This window comes from Cygnus olor, chromosome 3 (genome assembly GCF_009769625.2).
Source record: "Cygnus olor isolate bCygOlo1 chromosome 3, bCygOlo1.pri.v2, whole genome shotgun sequence".
Taxonomy (NCBI): domain Eukaryota; kingdom Metazoa; phylum Chordata; class Aves; order Anseriformes; family Anatidae; genus Cygnus; species Cygnus olor.
The window spans coordinates 82407838-82428793 of NC_049171.1; the positions used below are offsets into that span (position 1 = coordinate 82407838).

At 34.7% G+C, this 20956-nt stretch overlaps 1 protein-coding gene across 4 annotated transcripts in view; it reads left to right on the forward strand.

Annotated features, from left to right (window-relative positions):
- The window catches only part of FMN2 (formin 2), a 199117-nt gene that overhangs the window by 117792 nt on the left and 60369 nt on the right, over nt 1-20956 (forward strand). For all 4 annotated transcript variants that reach the window (XM_040551865.1, XM_040551864.1, XM_040551867.1 and 1 more), the window contains 6 exons: nt 6417-6478; nt 15774-15865; nt 16043-16172; nt 17149-17295; nt 19083-19142; nt 19321-19441. In XM_040551865.1, the coding sequence (XP_040407799.1) occupies nt 6417-6478; nt 15774-15865; nt 16043-16172; nt 17149-17295; nt 19083-19142; nt 19321-19441 (612 nt within the window). The remainder of the gene's footprint in view (nt 1-6416; nt 6479-15773; nt 15866-16042; nt 16173-17148; nt 17296-19082; nt 19143-19320; nt 19442-20956) is intronic.

A 20956-nucleotide genomic window follows, 5' to 3' on the forward strand; every position in this document is an offset into this window, starting at 1 on the left:
CTGTCCAGTGTAGCTGACCATCCATTATCGACGTTATTCATTACCCTACCCATTATCAACATTTTTCTCTAAGTTGTGCAAGTTCAGGTGCTCCCGTTTAAAAATTCTTTTATTTAATTTAATTTCTGAGGATCTTTAAAATATAGTATATATAGCCATAATCCTTGTGTGTTTTGCTGGAGCTGCCATTAGCCCAGGGGCATTTTGTTTTACACTGCATTTTCCGTATTCCATTTTTACTTCAAAGAGACTCATTTGAGAGTTAAATTTCTGCATTAGGACTTCTGCATTTCCCTTAATTGAGATGAAGAAGAATCCCAAGAGAGCAGTAGTAGTTGTCAAGTTTGTGGAACTATCACAGACAAAAAATGTGCAGTAGGCCTGTGTTAGATGAATGATGCAAATACGCTCATATGGAAAAAACAGAGAAGAAGATAGCAATCCTTGAAGCTGTGGTTTTATTATGTAACCAAATCAATGGCTTGAATGCAAATTTTGCAATTTAGTTGATTTTAAACAATATTTAGTTGATTTTTTTCGATTACCTTGATATAGCATCATACCATCTTAGTCTTTATGGTAGAAAAGGAATTCAAGGCACTTTGATCTTCTTCTAACTCTCTCTTGGCTCTTATTTTATTTATTTATTTATTTATTTTGATGAGAACATTGAGGAAGACACATTTAGTGTTTTTGTTTTGCTGCTGCTTCTGAATTGGGCAGCTCACCTGTCAGTCATTCTGAGGAATACGATGGAATTGTCCATGTTGAGGCTTCTGTCTGTGTTTTGCTAGTGTCTGCATACATGGTGTTTTTGCATATTCTTTCAAATACGTGTCAGTGAAGGTTTCTATTCCATATTCAATAAGTAAACAAACCATTTATTGTTGGTTTTAGTTGTTTGCTTTTTTTGTTGTTCAGAAACATTTCATATTTTAGAGCAGGCTATATATGGTTTCGCACAAGTTTCTTCTCTCGTGTCAGAATTTTCTATTGCTTAAGGTTTTGTCAGTGATGTTGGTTCTATTGTTGCTTCTACTGATGTTGGTTCTGACCATTTAAGTTTACAACCTATAGATTATTCTTGGAGCAGTCTTTTTTAATCAAATCCAAAATTGTTCAAAATCACTGGGATGTAGATGGCCTTATTATTAAGGAGCAGAATTATCGGAGATGGAAGTTAGGAAAAGGTACCTTGGATGTTGTAACTTCTCAGTGTTCTGTAGTCTTGCACCTTTAGAGTCACACAATGTTGGAACAGCTTTGAACCCCCTAAACTAGTGCTCCAACCACCACGGTGATTCTCTGCTGTACAAATAGGAGGTCCATCATTCAGTGAAGAATACTCAGTCTGTCTCTGTAACCTGCTGAAGTGATTCTTGCTGCTGTTTGACAAAGGAGATTTGAAGTCTTGGAAAGATTCTTGGTGTTCCCCTGAAGAATGGGAGCAGATGTGAATGCAAAGAGACAAAATGTGCAGGAAGGAAAAAGGAGTGTCATCTTGGAGTGATACTGATGTTTTTTGGAGAGTCATGGAAAAGGTAATTGCGGTGGAAAACAGCATGAAAAATGGTGGTGGTTTGTTTGTTTTTCTTCCAGAAGCAAGGATCTGAATATAGCAGGATTGGTTCAGAATTCCTTGTGCAAAATTGAGGTGTCTTTGCTTTAGCTACTGTTCCTCCATGAGAAGATAAACTGTAATCTGTAATCAGTCAAGTGGAATTTGGAATTGCTCAGTCAGCTTTGGTTGGACAGCAGTGTTTCTGGGAGGCCTCACAAAGAGGTCAGTCACTTCTGGATAGACTCCTAAGACAGAAAATCTTAGGAGTTCTACTTGGGAAGGCCAGAGAAGTAGACAGTAATTTGAAGCTTACTCTGAGAAGGGAAGACGAAGGAAGGGAAGGGAAGACTGAGTATCAATTCTGATAGTCAATTATAAGCAAGATTGTGCCTGATGAGAGTTTGACATAAAATTTGGATCCAAAATATTGTGTTAAGTCTTTTTCTTATTCCTGAAATTCTATTTAGTGACATATTTTGAATTTTGATCACTTTAGAAGGAAGAACCTACACTTGCAAACAGAAAAGAATTTCCAAGTGCTGGCTAGTTATAGGTAGCAGTCTTTTCTCTTACAGTTTATGTAAATGTTAATATTGTTGGCTTTAGATTCGTAGTCTAAGTGTAGATTTGCTGTGTCTATATTGGCTGTCACGTTTGTTTCAGTGGTAGCTGGTAGTTCACATGCTCCTAGATGTACAAACGATGTTAACAATCTGTTTTACAAAACAAACAAAAACAGAGCTACTTCCATTTATAGTCTTTCAGAGAATACAGTTTGCATTCTACACCTCCTTGTCTTCTCATGTATTTATTCTTCAGGATTATAGTTGCTGGCAAAAGCTTTGATCTCATTGGTGGCTTGGTTACGTACTATGTTCTGCTGAAGGCATGTTAGTGGTGATTATTTTGTGTTGTTTTTTTAAGTGTCTGTGTTCCAAATTTTTTTTATGCATATGGGAGAAGGTCTCTCTGTTCTCTGAGTTCAGCATGCATCTGAATGTAGTCATGTTCTTTACAGTAATCTCTTTTTTAGTAATAATTATTTTCCTGCCAGGTGAACTTTCCTCCATGGTGCCCAGCCAGGTTTGCAAATTAATATTACTAGGAATACTAAATCTCTATCCTTTTGCATAAATTTATGAAACCTCCAATTTGAAACTAGTATCTAGGTGAGTTTTGTTATTGTGTATATGCATGTTTTTTCTCATTCAATTTATGTTGTAGAAGTACAGAATGCAATTAAAACTCTTCTATTCTGCTAAACTTTCTATATTCTTCTACAGTTGTATAAAAAAAGATATAATTTCTGTCCCAAAGATACCAGTTTAAATTTGCGTAATTGTGACAAAAAGAATGAAAATATCAGGAAAGTTCAAGACAGAAAAAAATATTCCTCTAACTATGTAGAAATCCTTTATTTTGGATACAAATCTTTTGAAATGTTCTATTTTTACTCCTCTGCCCTTTATAGAGTCAAGCAACCTTTTGTGACTGCTCTTCAACCCTTTTTTTCTTTTTACTGGGTAGATTTGCTATAAACATCTGTTGACCAGTGCTTGCTTTAATAAATAAATAAATTTGGTTTGTAGTTCTTTTCATTTTTATCTGTGCATATTTGTCTGTGTATTTGGATATATTTGGTTCAAATTTCATTTAATAGTATCTCTGTGTGTACAACTACACAAGTGTATATAATTATATATTAATATATATATTTATATATTATTATGTATAATATTGGATAGTATTATATACATTGAGTAATTTTTCTGTATTAGTGCTTGAAACTAGTGCTGGTTTTATTGACAGTGGTGACAATACAAACACAAGAAAATAGAAATTAGCGGAACTATTAAATCTTGAATGTAAAAACGAAATGCCTGAATTTGATTACTAAACTTTTTTGATTTTTTTTGAATTTGATTACTAAACTTTTGACAACTAAAATAAAGTTGTTTCTATGGGAGTAAAAGGCAATAAATATTCTCCACTGCTGCATTATGAATGTACCCGAAAGACTGGATGATGTGCTGGCTATTAAAGATTATTTCGTAGTAGTCAAGACCAGGGAAAGGCAATGTCAACTGTGAAACAAACAAAAAAATCGCCTTCTACAAAAGTGATATGGGTGAACGTATCCATTGACTGCAAGACTCTTAAACCCTTCTCCAGATGTTTACATCCAAGTGTACTCTAAGTGTAACACAGTTCAGTAGATCTTGAGGGGAAATTAATGTTTGTCTATATTTTTCTTCTTTATTTAGTCACCATATGGAATCTTTTGGTTAGATATTTAAGTCTGTTTTGTGTAAACATGCTCATTGTGTGGAGGGGACAATGGATATATTTAGCTAGTTAGCTTGGCTGCAGAAGAAAACATTGTTTTATCAAATTGTCTGGATAATGGAATTAAACATACAACGGTTGTGATTTATTTTTTATGAACAATCATGTTCTACTTGATAGTGCTGCAATATCACCAAGAAACAAGTTCATCTCTTGATTTCCAAAGAGGGGAAAAAAAAGTGGTGAATGTTGAAAAATCCTAGTGGGATATTTGAGTGCTATTTAGGAACATATAGATCTTTATATATAAACATTTTTGTCCTTTTTTTTTCACAGCGGGGACTGGGGAGGAGGTTTGAAACAGATATACTAGGATCTAATTTCTCCAAGTTCTTGTCTCAGACTGATTTGTTTTAAGCAGCTCCCTGAAGTATGTACACTCTTCTGCATACCTGTTTTGTTGAAAGTACACAGACCTGGCACCATTGTGTTTGCCAGGCATTCTCTTATCTCGTGCAAGCATTCAAACAAAAGTGTTCTATTGCTCCCCGTAATCCATGGGTGATCTTAACATTGAGCAAAAGTCAGAACAGGAACTTATGTCATATTTCTTAGTGCAGGAGCAGACAGTCTCTGGAAGGAAGGGCGATGGGGGTAGAGCAGGCAGAAGACAGCCAGTAAGTCAAAATAAATAGCTGAAGGGTTGCAAATGTGTTCATATTAAAAACATTGTGTAAGCTTAAGAATGCAAACTGAGTTTCACAATGTATCCTGTTTTTAATAGAGCTGTTTGTATACATGCTTTGACACGTGTTTCCTCAAAGTAGAGGTCTCTAACCAATCTAGACACAGTTTTTATTTGCATGTGTGTTTTGGTTTCCTGTTCTCAAGGCAAGTTTGGCTTATTTTAAAGCACATAGTTATGCCTACTGAGCAAAAAGGAATATCAAAAACTACATACAGTACCTTGTTGAGAGGGCATCTTTAAGTCTGTTAAATAATTAAGAGCAGATTTTTGCATGCACCCCCTACCCCAAAACAAAATAATGTGGTGTTTCCTGGACTGTTATCTGGTACATTGCTGTTATCTTTCAGATTCTCTTATTTTGTGGTAAGGGAAAGATGGGGGAAAAATGGGAAAAAGATAGGGTTTTGGTTTTTTGTTATTTCTAAAAATTAAAGACTTTTATAATTAGGTTTTAGGGCTGACTGACATAATAAAAAAACAGTTTCATGCCTTCCTTATAGATACAGTGTACCCTGCTTAGTTTGAGATCAACACTACTTTGTTTATAATTTCTTATACTGTAACTAAAACTATGTCTCAGGCCTGGAAAGGGGGAATGTGATGAGTCCCAGACTCAGAGTGGTATCTCTAAATGGTTTAAAACAATCAGAAACCAATGAACTTGAATTATATTGTCTGTAGTCTTTAGGTGTATACACAGGATTTCTCTGTGACAGTTAAAGACATGGATTTATAGGACATAATACCCTTGTACTGGGTTGCTCTCACTGATCAACGTTGCAATTTCTAGATGATCACCTAGGGGATTATTGTACTTCCTGTATAAGTACATACACATACCACACATCTCATCACAGTAGAGGTAAAAAATAATGAAGGTCAAAATGGAGAAAAGATTGCTATAGTGTGATTTAAAAAATATATTTTGTTACCATCACATACGTTCTAATGCAACATTCTAAATTTCAACTTTTAAAGTCTGGATGAGGAGAATTAGATTTATTTGTCTTGTCAGTGAATTGTCAGTGTGCTTATAAAAATACACAAAGGAAAACAAAAATTACTATGTTTAGAATAATTCTTGCTTTGTGTTAGATAAGAATAATTCTTCGTTAGTTTGCACAAATATTACCTATGCCTCAGTAAATGTTCCTAATATTAGTGGAGAGGCAGGTTTGTGCTCATAAAAGTGTGTCCCTAGATTTTATTTCCTTTGGTAAGGGGTAGTTAGATGGAAATCACTCTCTATGCTTGTTGAACCTGCTTTTTGACACTGAAAAATACAGTATGTGTGTGGCGCCAGAATTGGTTGGGAACAGGAAAGGCATATTTTGTATCTGTACTAAACCTGTCGGCTTAGTGCATAGAAGACTTGACCCTTGTCAGGTGTCTTGAAGTTAACTGGCTGACTTATGGATTAATCAGGTTAAGACTGAAACCAACCAGTGACAGGAATGAGCTTTGTGTGTGTGCGTGTGTGGCTGTGGTGCAGATTTACAAATTTTTATAATGCTTTCAGTCAGACCGTGAAAGTCTGATGTAAAGCTTATCTCTGATCTCTGGCTATGGCCATACTCGTGGGACCGTGTGTGTATGCGTTTGGGGGAAGGGAAATGAATTCTTTAACACTAGACACCTGGCTCTACCAGGTTTCTAGCCCATAGTCTTAGGAATGGCACTATTCAAGGCATTAATAAAGTTAAAACCCTTAAGCTGTATGACCACTAGGTCATAAAAACTATTGCTGGGTATTGTGCTCAGGCTTTCTTTCACAGCTGGATTATCATCTTGACAACTAATTCTTTTTTGTCTTTTTTATAGCTGTTGTGAACTTGGACAATTCTGTGGTTGACCTAGAGACCCTTCAAGCCCTGTATGAGAATGTGAGTAATCAGAGAAAGTCCATAAAATAAAGGAATACTGCAGGTCCATATGAAAGTATTTTTGGCTTGCATCAGTAACTGTAAGAAAGCTGTAGAACGTGTCTTATTTTGAAGTGACTATTTTGTCCAAAGCAATGAAAATAATGATAAGCAGTTGAACTGTATTAATAGCCTTCATGTGTTTTATACAGAGCATATGTATTACTTACAGAAACGTGATCCATTTCTAAATGAGAAATTAGTTGTGCTCCTTTTTTACCCTTGTATGTATTTTTGGGTAGGGCAGTCTTTGGTCAATAGGCATCAGACCTTGCGCTCCAAGACTTACCCTAGTAACTTCACTAATATAACAATTTTGTTCAATAAAAAACATTTGTTTTAATAAGAACAACCATTTCATTTGTGGAACTGTAGTTTTAATTGTTATTTCAGAGTTTCCTCCAAAATAATTTCAGCTCTTTGGAAGCAAAAGGCTTACTCTAAGTTAATGCAATGAAAAGTAGGAGGCTTCATAAATGACTGGTGCTTATCATCAGAGTATGTTAGATTACTAGATATGCCAAATCAGGGATTCAGAATGTACTCAGGTATGTTCAAAGACTGGCTTTAGAAAGTTAAGTGCAAAACTCAATGAAGTGGATTTCAGAAGCACGTTTCTGTCTTCAGCTGAGGCCAGTGAGCAATTGTCGTCTTGGAGCACATTGCCTGGAGACATAGAGGTCTGGATAATGTATTTCCGAAAGAGCAAAGAGGCTTCTATTTACCCTCCAAAACACAAAGCTGTGCACAAATGAATGGCATTAAAATCAATGTATGATATTGTATTGGATTTTTATTTCCTTCATGTTATAATTTTAATAATAAATTCCTTAATTTGCACCTTTCCAATTTGGGGGATTTTTGGGACTCTGTTTTTATGGCCTACTTTGGAATGATTTATTAATTTCTGGGAATTTCTCATTAATGAAACCCTTTAGGGCATGAAAAGAGAGTTAATAGAGCTCTAGTCCTCCCGGGGGGGAGGGGGGGGGGGGGGGGAAGGAAGCTTGTGATTATCTGACAAGAACTCAGAAGCTCTACAGTTCTTATTTCATCCCTGAAGAATTAGCTCCCTCAGCACTCCTAAAGGAAGATATGACCAAATGGAAACCTGTCCTAACTATGCCTCCCTCCCACCCCCCCCAATCTTTACACTTTAAACACTTCTCATTCCTTATCCATAGCATTTTTGAACAGTCCTGTTGTATTTCTGGACAGCCTGTATATTCTTTATTTTTATTTTCCTTCCATATTTAAAGGGGGCCTACAGGAAAGATGGGGAGGGACTCTTTGTCAGGGACTGTAGTGATAGGACAAGGGGGAATGGTTTAAACTAAAAGAGGGAAGATTTAGATTAGATGTTAGGAAGAAATTTTTTCCTCTGAGGGTGGTGAGGCACTGAACAAGTTGCCCAGAGAAGCTGTGGATACCCCATCCTGGAAGTGTGAAGGCCAGGTTGGATTGGGCTTTGTGACAACCTGCTTTTTTTTTTTGTGGGAGGTGAGGCTGGAACTGGGTGATCTTTAAAGTCTCTTCCAAACCAACTTTCTATGATTCTATTGATTTTACATTATGTTTAATATGCCTCCTTGCACAGCTATATCCCATTCCACACATTCTTTAAACATGTAAAAAAAAAAAAAAAAAGATAAGTAATTTGATATATTACATATGCACGATTGTGAGAGACTGAGTTGTTGGAAGTATGAATAGATACTGCCCTGATGATCAGTTTTTTGCAAACTTCACTCTTTTGTGTTGCATTAGACTTTTTTTAGTTTAAAAGTAGTCCTCGTTTGTTGCTGAATATCATTTGTGCTAACAGGATATTTTCCATCACTTTCTTAATCTCATCTGTAATATACTTCTCAATTCTATTATAATGGATTACCTCCAAATTTGCAGTTTGCTGAAGATACCAGATGCTATTATGCTCCTTTTGTAATAACTTTTGCTAATTACCGAGAATGTCTAGGAAAAAATTGGCCTAATTGAGGAAGTATGTTAGTTTGGGGGAGACTCAGAAAGTTTGAATGACTATAATACAGACTTTTACTGTGAATAAAAGATGTATCAGCCCAACTTTATCACTATATTTGCTTGGGTGCAAGAAGCAGAAAAAAAAATACGGTAGTCCAATTCATTTGGAGAGACCTTCATCAGAGGAGCTGAATCTTGTTGCTGGGTCCTCGGTAAACTGACATGAAAAAATTCTCTTATTTTGTCGTTGTTTATCTTTGATTACAGATTGAAAATACAACATATTAATCAGATCTTGGTAGCTTCAGTAATTATAAAAATTACTGTTCAATTAAAAAAAAAAAGTGAGCAATAGGTGATTCAGAGGGACTAACATGTTGATTCCTCCCTTAATTCTCAGCGTCATTCTGTGTTGCGGGTGGGGATAAGGTGCTAACTCTGTTATATTGTAGCCATTAACCAAATTTTTAGTTCTTGCGGGTTTATTTATTGAGTTTGATTTTTTTTGTCTGGATATTTAAATACCTTTATACTAGTTCTAAACCTTTCTATTTGATCTTTATGGAACATATGGCAGCATTTGTTTACGTCTTCCATCATAGGTATTTTTTCTTCCCCCGAGTGCATATGTCTGGCATGGTGGCTTCCCTTCTTAATGTGAAGTGAAATCTGGGCAGCCTCCAAACCTAAACACACCCTAATTTCAAAAACCGCAGTCCCGAGGGCTCAATTCCTGTTTACTGAGGAATTAAAGTCTTGTTAAACCACAAAGTTACTGTATACATCTTAGTGACTTTTTATAAATGAAGAAACTCACACCCCACCAATGACCCAAGCTCTCAATAATTATTTAATAGTATTAACTGGTACTGGAGTTAGTGAGAAAGTCTTTGTTACTGCAGTCCTGTCTTGCACAGTGTCGTCATTCCCACATATGGTTGTGTAATTTTCTTTATAAAGCTGTTCAGATATGTGTTGACAATTAACTATGTATTAAGACAATATTAACAGGAAAGCCTTAGTAGATAAAGTTACGTGTGAAACTTTAATGTGCTTTCACAGCTAACATCTACCAGAATGGCCTTGTGGGCTCAGTTTTCTCTGCATTTTGTTTTATTTATATTTTTAGTTATATCTTATAAACATACATGTAATGCACTTTAAATTGGTGGTTTCTCTGCTTTATATACAAAGAACTCCAGTTTGGAGTCAGTCAACAGTCACTTAATAATTTACCTTTAATGAGCTGCGTTCCATTTTACCATTTTATCATTAAAATATTTTTTTTCTGTTTCCATCTATTTTACAAAGATTGGGGATACATTTATCACATGATATTATAAAAAATATTTTCTGCAGGTTATAAAATGTTGATTTTTTTCAATTTGCTATGAGGGTGGGAAAAGAGAAATTGTTACATCCCTACAAACTCCTTAATATCTATTTTTTTCCAGGTGCCCTGTCTATTTAGAGCGGGAGAAGGCAGATAAAACTGAATACGTTTATTAGTTCACTATATGTGTTTAACTATAGTGGTTTATAATGAGAAATAAAATTATTTGCAGACAAGTGAATATTCACCTTGAAAACAAGTAGCTTCTTAGCAGACATTTTATCTGAAATGCCACTACTTGAAATCAGGTTAGGCTTAAGGCCTGCTGTGTTTTCACTGTATTGTGAAAATAAGTATATAAAATTGCTTGAAAACTGTATCAAAGGATTATTTCTGCTTTCTGCATTTGTTCTTTTAAAATTGCCTTACATCACAAATTCAGATCTCTATAATTTCTTCATTTGACTCCTCTTACTTTGTTCTATCCATATATTTAAAAGACAGTTCAGTGCTTTCAAAAACCTCTAAATGCCTTTTGTAAGAACAAAAGCATCAAGAAGTTTGCAATGTTTGCCTCCACTCTACCACTAAAATTCAAACCTTCTCCCCAATTATTTCTTGTGATTTTTTTTAACCGGCATTAAAATGCTACATCTTAACATTTTTTAGCAAGTTAATACCAAGCTTCTGATACAAGATGCAGCTTTGAAAGAATGTGATAGTTGATATTGATGAGGATATCTTTGTATATTTGTTTCATTTACTTTTGACAATGTTCTTTAGACAAGTCACTTTTGAAATGTTACATTCTTTGCAAACCAAGTTGACCAAATACCACCCAAAATAAAAACAAACAAAAATAAAATATAAATAATAATAAATGCTTTCAAAACTGATCTAAGGTCAGAGCTAAGGTTCTGTTGCAAGGAGAAAAGTACAGGAAACAGAAGATTTATGTTGTAAAGTGGAAGTATGGCCCTTACCACACTTTTGATCCTAAATAAGATTCATAAGATTCTACACTGGAAAAAGTGGGAAAAGAATTAAAACTGAAGCAGCATGTCTTTGTGGTCTTTCTATCAGATTTATGCTGCCTGATTTAGATAAAATTAACATAAAATCCTGGTGTATTACACTGTTCTGTTCTATTTATAATATTAAAAAAAACTTGAAGGAAATAAAAGCATTGACATTCAAAGAGGTGTTAATACAATCAGATTAATGAAATTTATGGGATATATTGAATGATTCTTTTTTGACACAAATGCTGGAGGGTAATACAAAAGCTCTTTTTTTATCTGCAAATTTGAGAACAGATAAACATTAGCCATACGAAAATAAGCTAACCAGTAATAATTCTGAGAAATAATTTTCAACAGTAGTTGTGCAGAAGACTTGTCATCCTTTTCTGTCATAATTTAAAGTACCCAGAATTTTTATTTTGTGTTATACTTTGTTTATACTTAAAAAAAAAAAAAAAAAAAAAAAAAAGAATGTAATTAAAAAAATGTTAGTAGGGAAACTCACATTTTTGGAGGATTTTTTTTTTTTGAAGCATAAATTGAATAAGTGAGGGTTTTTTAAGTCTAAGCTGACTTAAAAGGGGGGGGGGGGATGGAGGAGCAAATGATGTTATGTATCTTGGCTTTAGAAAGGCCTTTGACACTGTCACAGGGTGTTCTAGAAAAGCCCGTGGAAGATAAGCCCAGCTGGCTCTTCCAAAGACTGGGTGAAAAGCCACTTAGAAAAGTGTGTTCTGACAGTAGATCACAGGAATTCCTTATTAAATGAAACAATACATTGATGGTGGCTCCTCATCTTTCTGGTAAGAGTTTGGAGCTATGCAATATTTTTATTTAAGTCTTCTATTCATATACATTATATGTTTTTAAAATGTTTTCATATTCAACAATAGCATAAAGTAAGGCTGAAACAGTCCTATTTTGAGTGTTACACTTTGATTAAAGAAAGGTGGGTCAGTAACTAATAGAGCAGAGTAAAACACTGATTTTAAGCTAAGACCATGATTTATTAGTCAAAACCTGAATGTAGTGTAATTGTTCAGAGTAAAACATATGTTTGGCTGAGGACATACTCCTGTGTTCTTTGCAACAGGAGAAATAGTAAATTGCAGCATGGGAGATTTAGATAAGATATTAGGAAAAGTATTTCAGGGATGAGGATAGCAGAAAACACTGGCTGTTGGAGAGGTTTTGGATTCTTCCACCTGCAGCTTAGAAGACAGGGAGGAGTAATATCTGTCAGAGATGACAGAAGTTCTGATATTGCTTGGGCAAGGGGGATAGAGTGGATGATACTGTGACAAAGAGGTGATCTTTGAGTTGACCTCAGGAGTTAGGAAATATAAGGACAATATATTTTTAATTTTAAAATGTCTTGTGATCAATGCAATACTTTAGGAGAATCTATTGTTTTAGTTTGTTTAAGTGGCTATTGTAAAAAATGGAGTAAAGCATTGTATCTTACATTTGATTTCAAACCCATATATGTATGTGTGTGTATATGTCTATTATTTTTGAATAAAATATAGAAATTTTGTTATAAAACTATTTGTTTAAATAGCTTTGGAAGTTTACAGGAACTATACTTTAAGTTAGCAATAGTATTTAAGTTAATATATATTAAAGTATCTTAAGTGATCTATTAAAAGTTACTTAAATGAATGCATAAAACAGAAGTAATTTTAATACACAGTCATAGCTTTAGTTTTTCCATTAATCTTTTTTCTTGCATTTGATTTCCACCTCTTGCTTCTCCCCCCTGTGACTGGGCATGTCTAATTCTTCCTTTTTGTCAGGATTAACAAAATAAACAGTAACATAGTAACAAAATAATTTTCCTGTGGAATTCTAAGGACAAACATATCATACCCAACTCACTTGTTTCAGACTGATTATGGTCACCTTTGTTACACTCATAGCTTTGGAGTCTGTTCAGGCCTGTCAGAAAGCTTTGTGGGTCAGAGTTAACTCTGACCATTAGAGTCCCTTCTACAGAACTGTGTGAGACCTCTAAGAAGGAAGAAAACTGCTCATTTGTTTAATGCTCTGGCAAAGGATTAGTTGTGTTCCCCCAAGTTTTTGGAAGGAAATCTCTCTGTCAGAGCTTTGTAACACCGAAATCTTAGAATGCCATTTTGTTGGAAGATTAATATTTCTAGTAAGTTTTTTTTTTTAATCATCAGTTACCTATTGTTAAAGATAAACCCTTTAAGGCAATAATTTTTCCTTCTTTTTGGTTATTCTTTAAAGTTGCATACTGTGAATACAGATAAAACATGATACTGTTGACTGTGAGAATGTGCTCTAAGTATAGCTAGAACATTATGGTGTTTCCAACATGAAGGATAGATGCCACTGCTCACAGATTTGGATTCTCTTACTGACCTCAAACAGTCCTCTGCTAACAGGTGACATAGATTTCAGTATGCAGCTACTGCCTTTGAATAAATAGTATCTGTGTTGCTTCCCCTGTACTTCTAAAATATATGGATGTAATCCTTTGACAGGTAGGAGAAATGAAGTTACGATGCAAGAAAAGAGTGTTGTTATGTATTGGGCCTGGAGCCAAGACTATTAAATCTAGAACTAATGCTTGTTTGTTTCAGTCCTGTAAAGAGACATCTTTCCTAATCCTCACCCCATGTCCAGATGGGTCTTCTAAGATGTATGAATCCAATTTTTAGACCTTAGTATCTTAAAAAGCTCCTTCTCCTCAGGATGAATTATACAAGCAAAAATTACTACTGTAATTATATTCCTATATCCTATGCCTACCTCGAAAGAAACAATACCTAGAACAGTACCTTTGGAGGATGAATCCCCAGGTTTGTTCTCCCACGCTGAAGTGATATTGGGGTATGCGTAAAGTAGTCTAAGACTAGCTTTAAGAATATGACAGATATGATAGATTGAGGAAGGATTGAGCAAGTCAAGGGAAATTATTATTCCCCTCTCCTCAGCACTGGTGAGCCCCAATCTGGGGTGCCATGTCCCGTTCTGGCCCTCCCCAGTGCAAGTGACATGGACATGGAGCAAGTCTAGCACAGAGCCACAGTGGTGATGAAAGGCATGGAGGATCTGTCATACAAGACGAGTCTGAGAGAGCTAGGGGTAAGCTTGGAGGAGAGAGAGCTCAGGGAGGTCTTACCCAGCATGTCTAAATACCCGACTGGGTAAGAGGGAGTAAAGAACAGAGATAGATCAGTAATGCCTAGTGTGGCAATGGGTCTCCTAAAATTTAAGTGATGGAGACTTCATTTAGAAATGAAAATACCATTTATTTATTTTTTTTTTCTGTAAATGTGACACTGGAACAGGCTACGTAGAGAGGTTGTGGAGTCTCCATCCTGAGAGATGTCCAAAACCTGGCTGAAGTATTGAGCAATCTGTTCTAGCTGCCTCTGCCTTGTGCCAGAGGGTTGGACTAGATGCTCTCCAGAGGTCCCTTCAAACCTCAACTATTCTGTAATTCTGTGATACAGATACTGCTACCATTATAATATCATAGCATCAAGAACAAAGCTTATTGGGGGGGGGGAAGGGGGGGAGTTGCTTGCAATATCAGTTGGAGCATCTCATAGGTGAGATCAGACTACTTTAGGGGAGATGACCCTTGAAAAACTTCCACAGGAACACTGGCTAAATACTAGGATGTATAGTACTTGAGACAAATGGTCTTGTTGACATTTCCAGACTTATTCGATTGATCAGAGAAACTGAGGCAGCTTTCTGTTTCACGTAAGGATTTTCTCCCTTTTCACATGAGATGTTCAACAACCTCAGAAGAACTGTCCAAACCTGACTTTCTAGTTTCAAATTTCTGCTGGAGCCATGGCAGTATGATTTTAGATAGTTCCCTAATTCTTCTAATCGTGCAAAATCAGGCAAGACAGAATGCAGGTGCAGCCGATCTTTCGCTTTGGCATTAAGTAGTTAGAACGCCATTTTCCACTGTTGTCTTTGAGTTCCGTGGTGGAGTAAGTTCAAAAACATATGCAGTGTTTTCTTAAAGGAATAAATATATATTTCCTACTTTTTCTTACATTATTGCACAGATTCGTGTTTTGACTCTATTTTTAAAACCACCATGGATGTCAAAAGAAGGGTCAGGAGGAGAAATTTCTTTCCACTTCTATTCCTTTCCATGATATTTGATTTTCCAGCACTGTAACTGGAAAGAAAGAAAAAATAATTCATTTGTATCATGGAGCATGGAAAGAAGTGAAGCTCTGTTTCTTTTGATTTGAATATTGAAGAGACCACAAAATGTACCACAGAGTTCTCCAAGATACTAGACAGCTTACATATAATTGTTTTGGCTTAAGATACAAAATGAAAATAATTTTGCTCCATAGAAGTATGCAGTAGTTCTCATGTATTATGGTGTATATGATAGCTCCATTATAAATCAGTTAATTGCTGTTATTCCGTAGCTTTTTCTAAATACAAATAAAGTTTTACTTGCAGTAAGCAATGCAAACATATTTTCATTTAGGTGGGTTTGTTTGTTTGTTTTAAGCAGTGGATATTATTTAAATATATTTAAAAATCAGATTGCATGCAAATGCAACCCAACAGACTTGGAAAGAAAAACACATCTCAAGAAGAAAGTTCTTTGATCTGAGGGTTTTATAAACAGTCAAAGAAAAGGGAGTGGGGACAGAGATTATTCTCAGTACATGGTTGAAAGAATAAATCTTTTACAGATTATCAGTAATCAATAAAATTATATGGAAGATGTTCTGTTTTCATTAATGTACTTATACTTAAAATCACTCTATGAACTAAGTAGTTTTACTATAAGCAGATACCAGAAAGGGAAAAAAAATCCATAAATGAGATTAGTGGCAAGGGCATCTGTTTGTGCTTTTTGACTGGGTTTTTAAGTAACAATTTTAATTACTTTGTTTGTTTATTCCAGAGAGCACAATCGGATGAATTAGAAAAAATAGAAAAGCACAGCAAGGCATCTAAGGAAAAAGAAAATGCGAAGTCTTTGGATAAACCAGAACAGTAAGAGCATACTTGGAAAATAATTCTGTTTACTTCAGTAAAAGTTGCGTGTTGCAGTAGACTAGCTATACATGTTATAATAGAAAACAAAAAGCAGAACAAAACAACAACAAAAAAAGCCCAGCCTCTGAATGTACTGACATTGGCTCAAAACGTTTTCTTTATTTGTTCCTACAGGTTCCTCTATGAACTCTCACTAATTCCCAACTTTTCAGAACGTGTATTTTGCATCCTGTTTCAGTCAACATTTTCAGAAAGCATTTGTTCAATCCATCGCAAACTTGAATTGTTACAGAAACTGTGTGAGGTAGGTTGTGCTCCATAAAGAGGTAGAGCTAAATTTTTGATATTTAATCTTGTTAAGTTGTACTCATATTTCAAAAGTTTTCTCTTTATTTACTTTAAGTGCTCATTAAATCTGAAGGATAGCAGTCCTGCAGAATAGAACATTTTATGATTGTACTTCAACATCAAAGCAAATTTTAAGATTAGCTTTTGGTACTGAACTATATCATATTGTTGCCATCAATGCATGTCAGCCTCTGGAAAACAGTGCACCGTCTCCTTTTGTCAAAGCAAAATCTTTCTTCATAGTGACTGTGTCATTCCTTTCCAAAAGAATACCAGTTCAGTTCACCTTGTGTTTGCTTGTATTTTGGAAGCACAAATAAATTATATTTCCAAGGTCTAAAATGATTTAGAGATAGCAATGTTGACTCTAGCTGGAAGAGATTCCTGTAATTTAGTGATCCCCGCAAAAACAAAACTGCCAACAACAAAAACAAACAAAACAACACTGCATGGCTTTAACAAGCAGACCTTTATCAGTACTTTAATAACTCAAAACCATTTTAAATGATGTTTACTTGTTTTACCACTTTGTTTGTTTGTTTGTTTTAAACTAAATATTTTAGTTATTCTATATGGGTGTTTTAGGGACTTATTTCAGAACCCTTTCCTGAATAAAATAGATCATTCCTGTCAGCACCAGTTAAGAAATTACTATTTAATTTTTCCCAGATGATCACCTCTCATAATACCATATAGCTTTCCTATTTTTTTAAATAAATATCTTAATTGGAGATATTTTTTTCATTCACAATATGTTGATAATATTCTACATCTTTGTATTTCACCAGAAGATTATTTCCTATATTTGAGCCTTGATGTAAGTATTATTTCTAAACAGTGTCCACAAATCTGCTTAAAAACTGTTGCCAGTTATACTGGTAACAGTAAATATTACTGAGATTTTTGAGAACTCTTTCTCTTCTGTTTTGTAGACACTGAAAAATGGGTCAGGAGTTATGCAGGTGTTGGGTTTGGTTCTTGCCTTTGGAAATTACATGAATGGTGGAAACAGGACAAGAGGACAAGCTGATGGGTTTGGACTAGATATCCTGCCAAAACTGAAAGATGTCAAAAGCAGTGTAAGTTGATTTTAGACTTCCTGTAGGCCTTACAATGTTAAATTATTTCCAAAAATTACTCTTTCTCCATTTCTAAATAAAAGGTGTGAACCTAGGCATATCAAAGGGAACTATTTTGTTACTGTACTTAGCTGACTGCACTCCTAGATCTGAATGTATTTCCATAGCCATTTGGAAATGAACTATTTCTTTCACTACAAACAAAAATATTTTAAACTGTTTTAGTTCCTAATCTGACATGTATTTGACTTTTGGTATACTGTATAGTCTCACTTTTTTTTTGCATTCACGAGCAATGATCCTTACTCTTAAAACGTTTATTGCAGAAGTAGAAACAGTTGAATCACAACTTTTTTTTTTTCCGGTACTGATTCAAAATTTTTGTGAGAAGTAGTAGTTGCTCCCGAAAGTAGTTGATTAGACATCGTATTTGTTATAATACAAAATTCATCCTTTGTATATATCATGATTACATAGTATGCATTTCACATTAGACCATGGATCCAGATGAGTAAAGTACAATCACAACAAGTTCTTGTTGATTTAAAATTCATCTGGTACAGTTATATAGGTAAGGAGAATGCTGAGTAGTCTTGTCTCTTGCACAGTGCTAGACTGAAGCTTGTGTGTTACCAGCACTTTTTGGCTTTGGTTATTCGTACTGGGGTTGTGTTAAAAGCTTTGCTTCTGTTTACAGGGAAACAATTATCTTTGAGTCTCTATGTCTATGATGAAAAGACCCATCTGAATGTGGACAGTGGTATGAGAATGGTTATAGTAATAATTCTTAAGAATTTAAATTGGCCCCTACATCTATCTAGTGAATCATTGTCAAGATCTGCTGTTCTGAAAGTGGCAGAGAAAGAAGAGTTTGTTTCCCTGCTTCCTCATTTCCTAAATATGCATGCTTTAGCTTTTGTGTAAGGTAATGTACTCAGAATGTTAACCATATCAACTAGTTTCCTCTAAAAGTGCGAAGGAACTTCATTCTGGTGCACTTGTTTCTTCAACAAGCCAAGAGTGGTAATGTGAATGACGCCATAGTACAGACTGTATAGGACAATTTACTTTGGCAGAAACTTTATGGTGTACATCACCAATTTTAGAACTTGGATCAGTAGAACATTTAGGCTGACTAAATTTGGTTTGGTGGCTCAAGTCTTAAATACGTAATCTGCTGGAAATGTTGTTACCATTAACCTTGCGATTACAAAATCCATCTTCAGCTCATTTGCTACTGTTCACTCAGAAAAGTTCTTATAGTTTTCCATTTGAAAACATAGTTCTACCTAAAATCTTCTTAAATTCTAAGATTTTCAGCTGACGATCTATTACAGAAGGGAAATAAGGAGAAAGTCAGTCCCCCAACAGAGCCCCAAGAGGGTCAAAATTCATTTAGAAATATCTTTGTTTAATTAAACTTTGCTTTAGTCTATAGATGCATGTCTATAAAGACCTGAATGTTGCCAAAACAAGGTGTGTATACTAACCCAGAAACAATTTCTCTTTTTCCCTTGTTGTGAAATTTCAAAATGCAAGGTTTCAGTTTTAAGTCAGGTATATTTCAAAAATCGGGAATGGCTTACACAAGTGTTACCACACATTTTTCTGTTACTGTGTTTATTGACTAAATAATACTTTGGGGATTTTTTTTTCTTTTGATAAAGGCACTGAATCAGCAAAATATTATCTGTATGTAACTAAATATTCCTTTTACTCAAATGATCTGTTTTGTTTGTTTTCGATGAGTTTTAGTAATGTAACAAACCTTATTCTCTTCTACACAGGACAACAGCAGAAGTCTTCTATCTTACATTGTCTCATACTATTTGCGTAATTTTGATGAGGTGAGAATTAATTCTGCTTTTTAAAATTCAAGTTAAAAAAAAAAACAAAAGTAAACATGGTTTTCTGATGGCAAAGACAAGGAAATGCATGTAAATGTTCTTTGTGCTTTCAGTTATATGTTTTGCTACATAGAAAAGTAATGAGCACTGTGTAACTGCACATTTGTGTTTTTGTCAGGATGCTGGAAAAGAGCAATGCATCTTTCCTCTTCCAGAGCCACAAGATCTCTTTCAGGCTTCACAAATGAAGTTTGAAGACTTTCAAAAGGATCTCCGCAAAATGAAGAAAGATTTGCGAGGTACTGAATTTAGATTAAGTGCTAATTATGTGTTAACAACATATATTTGCTGTTATTATTTTGTATCATTTTGAGAAATTAGATGACAGTGTAAAAATATTTGTTTGTATTTCAAGTCCTCTGTTAGTATTTTGTTTCCTTAATTTGCTTTTTCATGATTAAGCAATAATTTATTTTCTGTAGCTAACCTGGAATAGGTTTTTAAAATAAACATCAAGTCAACTTGATAAAATCTTGTCTCAAAACCCAAACAATTTTATTTTCAAACTGATTTCAACAAGTCTTTCGTAAGAATTGTGAAGTATCAGACCATTTTCATGACTAAAATGTTTAAGAATTAGTTCCAAGTTACTACCTAGCAAATAAGAAAAAGTAATATGGCATGTTTTTAAAGACAGCTGAAATAACCTGACTTGCTAAAATAGTATATGCAAAAGAAGTAATTTTTCTCATGTTTATGGAATGATATTTCCTTGAATAAACTTAACTTTTAAAAATGTGATAGGTTTGCTAGACTTCAATAAAGAACGTATATCATGTGTAACACTTAATAAAGCTGAGTACTAAACACTAAGTTTAAATAACAGTAGAGTTTGTGAAAATGCTGGCCAATACCACCCATGTTCTTCAATACTTTTGCTAAAAGTCTCCACCAGACTGACCAGGTACGTACCATTATATTAAATCTTGGAAAGATGGATTCTGATCAAGAAGTGAAATGATCTTTGTAATTCTGTTGTCTTGCTGGTTTTGAATGCCAAGAGTCTTTAGACTGAGGAATGATTTGGTAAACCATTAGTTCCTGAATAATCTAGAATGGTAGGTTCAGTACTAAAAAACAAAACCAAAAAAAACCACTACAGAATAAAATCTGACCTTCTCTTCTTGCTATCAGACTTTGTTCAGATGTTTTAAAATGTATTTTAAATATTTAGATGTAAAATTTAAAGTTGTTTCAAGGTCACTTACTGTGATACTGAGGAGCAAACCGAAGCGGCAACCACTTCCTGCCCTGAAGAATTTAGACAGCAAACATTTGGTAGTTCAACAATGTAAATTTATTTCTATAGTTCTTGCAACTTTTTTTTTTTGTTTTCCTGAGGGTCAGTTTTCAAGCTTGCAAATAGAGGAGAAAGATGCTTAGCTTTGACTGAGAGAAAGGACTTGGTACTTCAGGCACGTGTTTAAGAACTTTCATGGAGGTGAACATTATCCCTCACAAGTTCCCTAAAAATGTATTTATACAGACAAGGGCTTAAATATTTTTAGATGAAGATTGAAATTTGCATATGGGCATAAATTTCTTATGGAATAAATCTACACTGTGCAGTGATCAAAGTGGGGGTCTTGTAAAAATGGAAATTACATGCTTCACTCTGCCACAAGATTGCAGTCAAATTCTTTTTGTGCTTCCAGATCCAGCCCTTAGGCTTGAATCTATGTTGTCACTGTTTTTTAGTTAATGAAACTGAAAAATAGCTGCAGGCACTGTGACTTTTTGCCCATTCCCTTTGG